The 12,693-nt window shown below is 28.9% G+C and overlaps 2 protein-coding genes across 3 annotated transcripts; one reads left to right on the forward strand and one right to left on the reverse strand.

Annotated features, from left to right (window-relative positions):
• Positions 1 to 70: 70 nt before the first annotated feature.
• On the forward strand, positions 71 to 681 carry LOC130943902 (arabinogalactan protein 16-like). The gene is made up of 2 exons (XM_057871988.1): positions 71 to 225; positions 492 to 681. Exons 1-2 carry the CDS (start codon positions 84 to 86, stop codon positions 563 to 565), a joined length of 216 nt encoding a protein of 71 aa, XP_057727971.1. The 5' UTR covers positions 71 to 83; the 3' UTR covers positions 566 to 681.
• Positions 682 to 2,820: 2,139 nt separating this feature from the next.
• LOC130943518 (mitochondrial carrier protein MTM1) lies at positions 2,821 to 6,544 on the reverse strand. 2 transcript variants are annotated; one of them, XM_057871426.1, is made up of 11 exons: positions 6,410 to 6,544; positions 5,802 to 6,058; positions 5,500 to 5,589; positions 5,191 to 5,319; positions 4,979 to 5,038; positions 4,695 to 4,865; positions 4,237 to 4,342; positions 3,700 to 3,791; positions 3,462 to 3,614; positions 3,301 to 3,359; positions 2,821 to 3,205 (listed from the first exon to the last, which is right to left on the reverse strand). In XM_057871426.1, exons 2-11 carry the CDS (start codon positions 6,045 to 6,047, stop codon positions 3,082 to 3,084), a joined length of 1,230 nt encoding a protein of 409 aa, XP_057727409.1. In that variant the 5' UTR covers positions 6,048 to 6,058; positions 6,410 to 6,544; the 3' UTR covers positions 2,821 to 3,081. The 2 variants fall into 2 exon arrangements, with proteins under 2 accessions (XP_057727409.1, XP_057727410.1); XM_057871427.1 differs by having other exon boundaries at positions 6,506 to 6,522.
• Between the last annotated feature and the right edge of the window lie 6,149 nt (positions 6,545 to 12,693).

Genomic DNA, 12,693 nt, shown 5'->3' on the forward strand with positions numbered 1-12,693 from the left:
GTGTGGTCTCTCTCTCCTTTTCTTTCCTCAAAGGGAGAGAGAGAACAATAAAAAATAAAATAAACAATATTTGTAAGAGAAAAATGGCTTCTTCAATGAGGGTGGTCTTCTTCCTGGGCCTCATTTATGCAGCCCTTATATCAGTGGCGGTTGCTTCAGAACAAACTGCCACTTTATCTATTGATGTTGGTAAAATTCCCACCACAAACGCCAACACAAACGATGGTAATTTTCCTATTCCTCTTTTTATTGTTATTCAAATAATGTTTTATTTGACAAATAATATTAACTTAATGTATATAAATATATAACTAAATTAACTAAAAGTTTGATTTAATTTGTCAAACAAAACATTTTTGAAGAGTCATTTGTTATTTACATTTTTTAATATTTATTTTGTTAAAGTCCTAAGATTTTGAGGTTCAAAATGATTATTTAATTTGTTCCAGGTGGATACATTTTTTTAATTATCTTTTGTTTGCAAAATGTAGGTACCACAATTGATCAAGCGGTTGGTTATCTTCTAATGTTGTTGGCTTTGGTGCTCACCTACCTCATTCATTAAGAGATCGTTAAGGAAACAAAAATGCTAGTGTTGATAAGAGAGAAGAATTATTTATTGTAACACTTATGAGGAATATTTTTGTTGACAAGAAGGAAGAATGGTTTTTTTGACAAGAGAAATATGCTTCAATTGGAAAAAATTTATGGATACCTAGATTATTTTTCTAGCTCCAATAATGATATTATAATTGTTTGGCTTGTCTTTTTTATTGATATTCGTTTATTTGTTTTATTTATTGTTCATTCAGAATAACTTATACGAAATATGAAGGAACGAATTATAATATAGATATAAATGAGAGATATTCTTTAATTTATGAATTAATAAATGACACCATTTGATTATACTTGTTGAATATGACATTTGACAGATGATTATCATCTCCATGACAAAATTTAAATCACATTACGTAAGTAGTATGAAAAAGGGGAATAATAAATTTAACTAATGCTTTTAGGCAAGTGATTGACCATAAGTGATTGATTTTTGAGTTAATAATTTATCTAATTTAAATATTAATTTTATTTGTGATGTGATTTGAATGGGATGATTTTCTCTTCGATCCAATCATTTTTAGCAATCTGAATTGGATTATATTTGTAATTTTATAAATTAAAAAAATTAAATATATATCAAGTCTCAAAATTAAATCTTAAAAAACTAATAATAACATAACAAGTTTTAATTGTATATTGAAAAACTAACAAGAATATAACAATAGAAATAAAATTATAGGATAATTAAAATAAATAAATAAATATTTTTTTAATTCATAAAATATTCACTAAATAATAATAATAACATATGAATAAGATAAAAATATATAATAAATTCAACATATTATAGGTAAACTTTAAATATAATATTAAAACGATAGTATTATATCATATTGTGTAATTTGAATTGAATTAAACCGATTTTAAAACATAGACCTGAAATCTGATCCAATATAATTCATACAATTTGTCAAAAATATAATCTAATTAAATCTAAATTAGTGTAGTCTTAATCAATTTTTTATTTAGATTGAGTTGGATGAGCGGTTTAACTTGTATCGATTTAGATTTGAAAAACCTTAAATTTAGTTAAATTATTTTGCTAAATTAATTTTTAGTGTATACTTAGTAATTTTGTTATCGATAGGTATACCAATTAGTTGGTTAGTTGCGATATTTATGCCCTATAAATATATTTGCTTTGCAAATTTTCTTGAGATTCATCATTCTCTTTCATTCAGACTCTTTTTTCCTCATTTTACTCTCGGTTCCTCTTGCTTTTTATTTATTTATTTATTTATTTATTTATTTATTTATTTATTTTTACTTAGTGACCACTAACACCGGGTTTTAATAGCAAGATTATTAAGTATATCTGTATATGCTCTTCTTTATTTGACTTAATGCCAGAAAAAGTAAAATACACAGCCATAGGCCCTAACATTGTATTATTAGAATTACGGAGGGAATATGATGGAACAAAAAAAATTGGAAAGTAAAAGAATTTAAAATATGCTTCATAAATAAAAAAATTCAATTATCAAATTAATCACTATATATATATATATATATATATATGTTATTTCATATATTTTTCTAATAAAATAATTAATACATATCATAATAGAATAATTAAATATCTTTACAGTAATATATAATCAATTCTTTTCATAAACATAAAATATATATTTATATAGTGATTAATTAATAACTAATTCTTGATATCTATGTAGCATAATTGAAAGAATTTCACTATGCAATTCAATTGGGCTATCCGTTGACTTCTCTCTATTTTTTTGGATCGAAATGTGCTAACACCCCCTAAGAATGAAGATGCAGAAGTGGAAATAGATAGAGAATATGTATGTAAATTTATTTTATTTTGTTTATAACTATCTGTGAGATCTCATCGATTAAGTATATTCAAACATGAAATAAAGCGTCAATTAGCCATATCAATTATTATTATTATTATTATTATTATTATTATTATTATTATTATTATTATTATCAACGAATTCAAGGAGCCAAATCACAATTTTAAAACCTTTTTAAATACATTTCCTAGCAAAGATATCAAGAATATTGCTCCAACTAGCCTCTTAACATAATGGACTCCATTTCTCAATTGTTTGGTGCCGCATCAACTTCGTTGCAACTTGCATGGTTCAGTCTTCTGTCCATTTAATAATAATAATAATAAATAAAATCCATTTCCTCCACACGTTCCACCCAAAGACAAAATATACTTCAGGAAACTGGCAAAAAAAACGGGTCAAATTTTATTCCCGACGTAATCTTCTTCAATTGAAGAGTTGTTGTCAACAAAATTTGTGCTGCTCGACAAAGCAGCAAAATTACAATTACAAGAAAAGCTCAAGAACCTTATAAGTTAGTTGCTTGCTGCATGCATGGCTTATATTTAATTTAACCCTTATGTAATTGACAATTTGCTATTTCATGTGCTGTGTTGTGTTGTTAGTTCCGTGATGATCAGAGAATCTGTTTTGTTATGATGATTTAGCGTTGTGCATGAAGAGCGAACTTGACAACTTCATAGAATGAAACCACTATTCCAACGGAGGGGCCAGCTCTTCCAATTCGTGGACCTAAACCTGTGAACAGTCCCTTCATGCCTCCATCTCTGTTCAAGAAACAAACACCAATCACAGTTGGAATCACCCAAGAACAGAAAAATCAAAATTTGATCAAGGCTGTGTTCCAAAATATTAGTCATACCTCCAAACTTCCATCAATGTTTGTCTTGTGGTCATTCTCAGTTGCCTCACCAGATCCCTCTGCGTTTTTTTGAGAGAAAATATGCAATTAGAACAAGACCAGATAGGGTTCCCTTTTCTTCGATTACGTTTGAATAACTGAAAGCAAGAAACGAAACAAACCTCTATTTGCCTTCGAGTTTTCGCTACATCTAGCGGACATGTAGCTCCTGCTGCTAGAGTTCCAGCAACAAAACCAGCTGAAAAATTTGCCCCAAGAACACCCAATGCATTGGCGTCATCACCCCCTACCAGGCTAAGGAGTTTTCTTCTAGTCTGCAGAGCAACCCAATTTGGAATAAGAAATATAGAATACTGCGAAGAAGAGCTTCTCGCGTAAATGATTCGGAGTGGAACTCACAGGTTCTAGAATTGACCAACAAATTGCAGAGAAGGGTACATCTCGGGCAAGTTGTGCTCCCATACCAGTCCACAGAACACGATAACCTTGCCCTGCAAGGAATCAGTTAGAAGGTAGGATTGATATCTTATTCCAAGAAAAAAAAAAGAATGTAGACATTCTGCTACAGAAAATTATTAAGGCAGAAAAAGAGTACAGGCAGCTAATCCAAAAAATGAGCACATTCTAGAGGGATTTTCCTATTGGAAGGAGCTAGAATCCCACTTTTAGCTTATACCAGAGAACTAAAACTACAGTTTATTAACTAGCTAAATCTAAATAATTGATTGGCAAAGACTTCAATGTTATCTCAAGTACATTAACCATCAACTCGGAACAAAAAAATTAATGAACCATATGAAGATGTAAAAACTAGCCAAATTTTTAATCCTTGACAAACTTACTTATCTATGTAAAGTCAACATAGAAGTAAGTCTACTACAATTTTTTCATTATTATGGCAGATATGTTAAGAATGTCACAAAATTAGATACTTACAGGTGTTCTGAGGAGGACTATTTGAACCCTTGACATGTGAAACAACACCTACAAGAGTCTGAAAAACTCCAGGAGGCTTTTTACCAACTTGAGTCTCTTGAAACGCCTATAACAGAGGTGAACACAGTTAAGATAGGATAATGTATCCAAAAACAAATAAGCAAAAATCAACCACTCATAAGTTATATAACAATGAGCAACAATCATAACATGAGGAGAAAACCCAAGTTGAAAATGGAGGAGGATATATGTTGGCACTTATACATGAGAAACATATTGAACATTATGTGTATACTGTACACGGAATTACAGATTCACAAAAACAAAGGCAAAACTCATAAACGTGATTTAAGCAAGCACCATACTTTAATAATAAATAATAGGAACCAAAATGTAAAGTCTTATGCTTGCACTCAGTAGGCGAGGTTATATAATATGCATCAATTTATCTTAAATACCTGCATACGAGTTCTGGCGAGTTCAATAGGATAACAAGTTGCACATGCAAGGGAGCGTGACAATGAACCAGCCACTAAAGGTACATATGGAGTTGTCATTGGAGCACTTCTTGCTGTGAATTCCTCCAACCAGTTGCGGAACAAGTCATAGCATGGAAGGTAAATTCCCACCTGTGATTCAACCATTGAATACAAAATTAAAAAGTCATTCAATTTCTCTATCTTCATTATGTAATGTTGACTACTTAAAACACTGAAAATTGCTAATAGAATTGTGAACTTACGGTTGGTATAGCAAGTGCCAGGCCTGCATTTGTACCCCTCCACAGCCTTGAAAATCCTTCCTGCATACCAGCCTTCCATTGATTAATGCAATCTTTGCTTATTTACAAAGCTAATAACTAACAAGCATCTGAAACTTCAAGCACAGATATATAACAAAGTAAACTTAGTGTCCACATCCTATGTCTACATTCTATAAGATTAAACCACCAACCTGTTGTACAACTTTATACAAGACATCAAATGTTCCCTTGTACCGAAAACACTCAGGAGGGCAAAGCGAAATTGTGCCATGGATTCCAGCACGGGAACACGAAGGAGAACATCTTAAATCAGCAAACATCTGATAAACAACACGAGAACAGTCAAACTAATCACTCAAAGAGGCAGCTATAAACATGGAATCTCTCACTAGCATGCAAACAATCAACTACAAAATAATCCATAACATAGCATATCACAACATTTGTTTATTTTGTGAATGAGAAGTACTATATACAAATTCTTTGAATTCGAGACATACCATGTTTGGGCCAAAACAAGCCATACGACTGGTCATATTACTGAGGCGATGAGAATAAGCCACCCCTGCGGCTTGTGCTTGCAACCTTGTCTGATATTAAACAGCAACAACAAAATCAATCAGAACAATACATAACATAACATAAATAAATAAATAACCGAAACGCCATTAAAAAAAAGTTCTAATCTTTGGGCAAAGGGTTTTACTATGTTCCTAAATTCATTGATAATCAACAATAAGTACCACCTCCTATTCTTCCGAGCTCCATACATAATAAAGCAATTAATAGGGTTTTGTTATACCTTGGCAACATCAAGGGGATTAACAATAATGGCGGAGATGAAGGCGGCGCCTGCGGCAGAGAAAGCTCGTTCGCCAATTCCCAATTTGTTGGCGTCAGACGATTGCGGCGGCGACGGCGGAGGCTGAAGAGAAGGAGATTCGAGCAACAACGGAGCTTGAGCGTTCAATTCAGCTTGTGAAATTGAAGCAACTTGGTCGGAAGACGAAGCTATCCATGGATTTTGGACTCGTTCTGAATCCACCATTTTTTTCCTCTCTTCTCAGATGTTAGAACAAAAAACAAATAAAAATTCAGAACCGAGTTCAACGATTTAACAAAATAACGAAACAAAATAAAAAAATAAAAAAATGGAATATAGAGAAGGGTCTCCGGGTATGTTGGGGCGAGAGCGAGAAAGAAAGAATAAGCGTAAGCTACGCTAATGTAAAATTAGCGCCACGTTTGTTGACAAGTGTGCGGAAACGTCGTTTTCTTTTCACATAGTAAAATAAGATGCTAACAAAAAGTCAAAAACCAAAACCCTAGATGATGATGTTGAAGAAGAAGGAGGAGGAGAAGAAGAAGAAGAAGTGCGTGGCCACAATTAGTGAAAATTCTTTTAGGTACCTCAAAAATCAAAATGCACATACGTTATGAATGACGCAAAATGTAGAATCCGGAACCAGAAGGTGAAAGAAGAAGAAAGCGAAAAAGCGGCGCTACCTTCAGCCGAGGGAACTCGAGTCTTTTGTCTTGAGTCTTGAGTGTAGAACTACTACTGTTTTTTACGAATTACGGTTAATTTTTTTCATTAAATAGTAATCCTTTTTATTTTTATGTTGTGATCTATCATATCATATCTTATCTATAAAAAATTAAGAATCTCTATCTTTTAAACACTTTTTGATAATAAATTTAACATAACAAGACATGTGATAATAAAACTTATTTATAAATTAGATAAAATAAAGAAGATAAAATTGGATACTTTTTGAGTTAACCTAGGCGGGTAAACCATAATATATTTCCTTCTAGAGCTTTCTAGCGTGTACAACAAGCGGTTCGGCGCTCATGCCTCATAGTATACAAGTACATTTATATGGAGTAAACTCTTCACTCTTCAGTTCAGTTAATAAGAGTTTTTTTTTCTTTTAGAATTTTATAAAAATTTAAAATAATAAAATTTAAATTATATCATATTTTCTATTTTTATTTTTTTTATATAAAATTTTAAAAGTATAGTTAAAACAAAACTCAATCAAACCTTGAGCTTATCAAAAATTTAGTAAATATTTGTTTGGGCATTTTTATTTTAATAAAAAATATTTTTTATTTTTTAGTATATTTAATAAATTTTTAATAATAAAAATAAAAATATTAAAAAATATTTTTTTTAGAAACTGTAATTTATATTTTTTTAAATATATTTTTATGTAATAAATAAATAAAAAAATTACTTTTATATTGTTATATTCAAATATAATTAATAAATAAAAAAAATTAAATGAGATATTTAAATATAAAATTATTTTTATTTTTTATAAATTTTTTTTAAAAAAATAATTAAAAAAAAAATTTTAAAACTCACCCAACCAAGTCCAAATTTAACATGCTTAAAAAGTATACAAACGTGCATACTATTTTATTTTTATAGGAGTAAGAAATTAGCAAATTATTGTGCTTGTTTAATAATAATAAAAAACAGAAAACATTAAAAAATGGATATTATGATTGGAAAAATAACATAAATTCTCAGTATACACAATTTACATATTATAAAAAAAAGAGAATGATTTGAATTACTTTAAACATGAAATATAATAAAATATAAATGTTGAAATAATATGGATTTATTTTAGAAAAATAATGGAAATTCAAATTTATGCTTCTAATTATTTCTCTAACTTTTAAATGAAAATAGTTCTAAAATGTTTATATTTTGATATTTTTAAAAGATAATATATCTATTTAAACTTTATTTATATATTAAAAAGATAACCAAAAAGATAAATTAGAATTCTTAATTTACATGAGCAGCCAGGTAGTAACAGATTCTGTTAGGCAGTGGGGACTACCCCTAACCCCTTTGTTTTGTTCCCACAAGTGGTGTTGAGGAATGGGGAGTTGTTTATAAATACGCCAAGTGTAAATAAGTGGAAGCAACACATGTTCGCTTTCACAACCACACCTAGACCCATCAGTTATTGCCACATGCGTCAACCAATGTTTATCACAAAAACTCTCCAGTAATATTTTAAAACATCATTATTAGGATTTAGGCCCACTTTAAAAAAATAAATTAATTAAATTTTTTTTAAAATAATTAAAATAATAAATGATTATATTAATTATTTTGTATTTAAATTTTTAATTTTAAAAGTGTTTATTTTTATAGTTGTCAGAATCAAATCGGTAATCAAACCGATCAAGTTACTAGATTACTGGATTATTGGTTCAACCGGTAGGTTATTGGTTGAACCAGTTAACTCAGTACTATGTAAATAAAAAATAAAAAATAAAAAAAATTTAAAGTTAAAATTTAAAATACATATTTTTACTAACATTTTAAAAATATTCAGCTATTCTAAAATAATATGAAATAGAAATAATAAGCATTTTATTAATTTTACTCTATTATAAATATTTTATTTTAGTTTTATATTAAAATAATAATTATTTTCAAATTTTAATAATTTATTAATAAAATTTATCTATTATACTATTATATACTACAAATATTTATTAAAAAATAATATTAATAAATATTATATAATTATGAAAAAAAAGTTAATTTATAATTATTATTAAATAAAAATATAATTAATTTAAAAAAAATGAGTTTATAACTAAAATTAAAATAAATTAAATAGAAGTAAATATATTTGATAAAAGATATCTATATATATAATAATTTGTAAACATATTAATTAGAATTGTGATAACTAGGTGGTTGTGACTTCTTCCTTTTAAATTGAGGACAGGATTCGAACCCAGCTCACCCACTTATTTTATAAAAATGTGGTAAAAAATAATAGTATTATGAGAGAATTCATTTTTTTTTAACTTCTCTATAAGCTTCTAAATAACTTCTTAAAAAGTCACAGTTTGGTTTTAAAAATTACACCAAATATTTATACTACTACTTTTCATAAGTCAAAAGCTCAAAAAAATTACTTTTAAAATTTTTTAAATAAACTCTTAATTATATATAACATGTTAAGAATCTATTTTAATAGTATTTAATAGTATAATAGTCGAAAATTTTAATTTTTAATATATTAACAAATTATTTTTAATAATTTTAATAACTTATTTTTATAACATTTTTATTGTTATTATTGTTGTTGTTTTTTCCTATAACTACTATTTTGATAGCCAAGATAATTTACTCAAAATTTCGAACTTTTATCCCGATAAATAATCGATCCTGATACTTAGCTAGAAGAAAAAAAATTATTCACATATTAAATGTTCTTAACATCGGTATAAAATTACGATTATTATTTATTAATTATATATTTAAATTATTTTTAATTAACAAAATAAATAAAATAATATTTAATTATTAAAAAATATTGATATTAAAATAATATTTGTCAAATTTACATATCTAAGTAGATTCGTAAATTTGTACAGTTTACGTATTTATTATATATTTTAAAATAAAAGAATATATATCATACATAATATATGTTTACTCAAATCTAAACAATTAAATCAACAATAACAAAGAAGAATGCTTCAGAATTTTAATATTATTGGGCAGTCTGAAGAATAGAGTAGTGAAAATGCTGATACTAAGAACTCAAACATTACCCTTATCTTTTTTTTTAGGTTGTTTCATAACTTTTTACTTATGGAAATTTCCTATTTTGTCATTGTTTGAGGTCTAGCGTGAACCTAAAAAATTATTTTTATTAAATGAAATTTGATAAAAACAAAAAACAAAAAAACAATCAAATCAATAGCTTTAATCTCAAAGCACATATAATAAACTAAAATAGTAGGACAAATTATAATAAATAACAGATCAAATAATCCTTTATAATTATACAATAAGTACAACATAAAAATAGAAAGAACATTCGTAATTATGCAATAAATACAACATAAAAATAGAAGTAACATTAGCAACAAATGACCTTATGCGAAACCAATATTCTCAAACATTTTATCCCTAGATCAACAAAATTAAATAATTCAATTACTAATATTAACAAGTAACAACCATGAATGATGAACCATATAATTTGAAGAAACTATTAACATTTAATACTAGGATAAATTAAAAAGATAAATAAAATATATTTTTTGTTCTTAGAATTTAATAAAAATTTTAATAATATTTTTAAATTTTATTTTATTTTAATTTTGTTCTAAAAATTTTTTATTTGCATCAAATATAATTTTGACAGCTAATTTAAAAAAATTAGAACCAATTCAACAACAATTTCGAAAGAATAACTTTTAACATAAGCAAATCAGATGTAATTAACATGTATTATTACTGGATTGATCTTAAATTTTTTGAAAATTTAGCTTAAGGATATATTTAATGCACATAAAAAATTTCAAAGATAAAATTGAAACAAAATAAAACTTAAAGGTATTTTTGAAATCTTTAACAAATGTCAAGGACAAAAAATATACTTTAGCAAATTAAAAATTATAACGCTGGTAAAAATCTAAATTTGCAATAGCCTAATCCGATAATGCTAAAAGTAGAGAATCAGAGACTCATAAAGGCAGAAACAAAGGCACAAACAGAATAAATTAAAGGTAGGAGAAGCAAGCAAACATTGGAAAAGCTGCACAGCGAAGGACAGACGTGTGAAGCAAAGCGCATGCAGCTGAGAGGAAAAGACACGCGCGCGCACACACACACACACAGAGAGAGAGAGAGAGGAACAATGTAAAATCCTGAAAATTGGTAAATTTTTATCCAATAAATTAATTAATATTTAAAAAAATTAGAAGATTAAATTTTATAGTTTAGAATTGAAAAAATAATTAAAATACGAATTTTGACACTAATTTTAAAGACTTTGGTCCAAAAACAGGTCGAGTCAAATCGGTTGAACCAGGCCAAGGCCCATTATGTAAACGAGGCATTCGGCCTCATTCTTTTCACAAAATGGGTTTCACGCCGAGGAATAAGGAGAAAAGAAATGAAACCCTCTCCCAAAAATTCAATTCCACGTAATTTTCAATTCGAAGCTCCGATTGACGAGTTGTCAGCGGCGACGTGTTCGTCTCAGAATTCTCTATAAAATCCACGATCAATTTGGGTTGAGTTATCTCATTGATAGTGTTGGGCTTTGTCCATTTCATCCATGGATAAGATTGAGTTCTTGTTGATTTAGAGTTCAATTGGGCGGTTTGGAACGAAATCTGGGTGATTAAACTTGAGAAATTGATATTTGGAAGCTTGGAGCTTGTGAACGGAGAGGTTTTTCAGGTGTTTCGAGCTTAAGAAAGAATCGGCCAAGATGCAGGTCAGGAGGCACCACACAGAGCATTCTGGAGACCTTATGGAAGCGAAGAGCTATATTTTTGGGTTTAGCATTATGTTCTGATTGTATATATAGTTACATAGTTGTTCTTCGCTCCTGGTATTTTGTACTTTGTCCCTCCTAGAGGTTGACTTGAAGAAACAGATGTTCATTTTACAGTTTGGGGTTGTAGAAAAGACCCAGATGGCATCTCGTGGACGTGAGTGACGTGATACAGTTGATTTTATGGCTGCTGTTTTGTGAGCTATTGCTAAATGAGATAGAACGAAAAACCTAGGAATGATGACAAAGGCAGCAATGGATTAGGTGGTGGAGACAACCAAGGATTAGAACTCGTGCAGCTAAACAAATGGTCGATGGCGTTTAGTTAGAAAGGTATAGAGATTCAAGGAGGTTCTAAAAGCAAGTGAAGGATTAAGTTCTTAGTGGTTGATAATCAGAGTGATGCTGCGAAAGCACGGTGATTTTGATGGTTCTAGAATTGCAGTGACGTGAGTAAGGAGTTTTGGGATATGAGTTTGTTTCGGGGATTAAAGTAGGATCGAAGAATGAAAAGTGTGAGTGTGTGATTTAGGTTATAACAGGTTGAATTAGACTAAAAAATTGAGGAATTATTTAGTGTTTGAGATGTCAAGAAGGATTTGAGGCTTAATTTGATTTAGATGGCACCCTTGAAGAATAAGAAAATTTGTAATCGCTGAGAAAGAGTTAGATGAAGCTAAGAGTGAAACAAACGGGTATAGCTTAGGCTTGAATTTGGTTAAGTTTATAATCTTCTACCTGAGAATGAAAAATGTAAATTAATGTATGAATTAGTGTGGGAGAATGGTAGAAATTGGGTGTGAGGTTGGTTGGTATTGAGTGAGCGTATATGAAGATTTGAGAGCAATTTGGAGGGCAAATTTTGTAATTTGGTGGGTAGGATGTAAAACCCTGAAAATTAGTAAATGCTTAACTAATAAATTAATTATTATTTAAAGAAATTAGAAGATTAAATTTTATAGTTTAAAATAGAAGAAATAATTAAAATATGAATTTTGACACTAAATTTAAAGATTTTGGCCAAAAAACGAGCTAATGGGTCAAACCGATTGAACCGGACTTGAACCAAGGCCAAGGCCCATTATATAAACGAGGTATTTAGCCTCCTTCCTTTCATAAAATGGGTTTCACACTGAGGAAGAAGGAGAAAAGAAACAAAACCCTCCTCCAAAAATTTAATACCACATAACTTTTAATCCGGAGTTTCGATTGACGAGCTTCAGTGGCCACGTGTTTGTCTCAAAATTCTCTACAACATCCACAGAACAATTTGGGTTGAGTTAGCTCATTGATAGTATTGGGCTTTATCCATTTCATCCATGGGTAAGATTGTATTCTTGTTGATTTGGAGTTCAA

This window comes from Arachis stenosperma, chromosome 8, assembly GCF_014773155.1.
Source record: "Arachis stenosperma cultivar V10309 chromosome 8, arast.V10309.gnm1.PFL2, whole genome shotgun sequence".
NCBI classification, from domain to species: domain Eukaryota; kingdom Viridiplantae; phylum Streptophyta; class Magnoliopsida; order Fabales; family Fabaceae; genus Arachis; species Arachis stenosperma.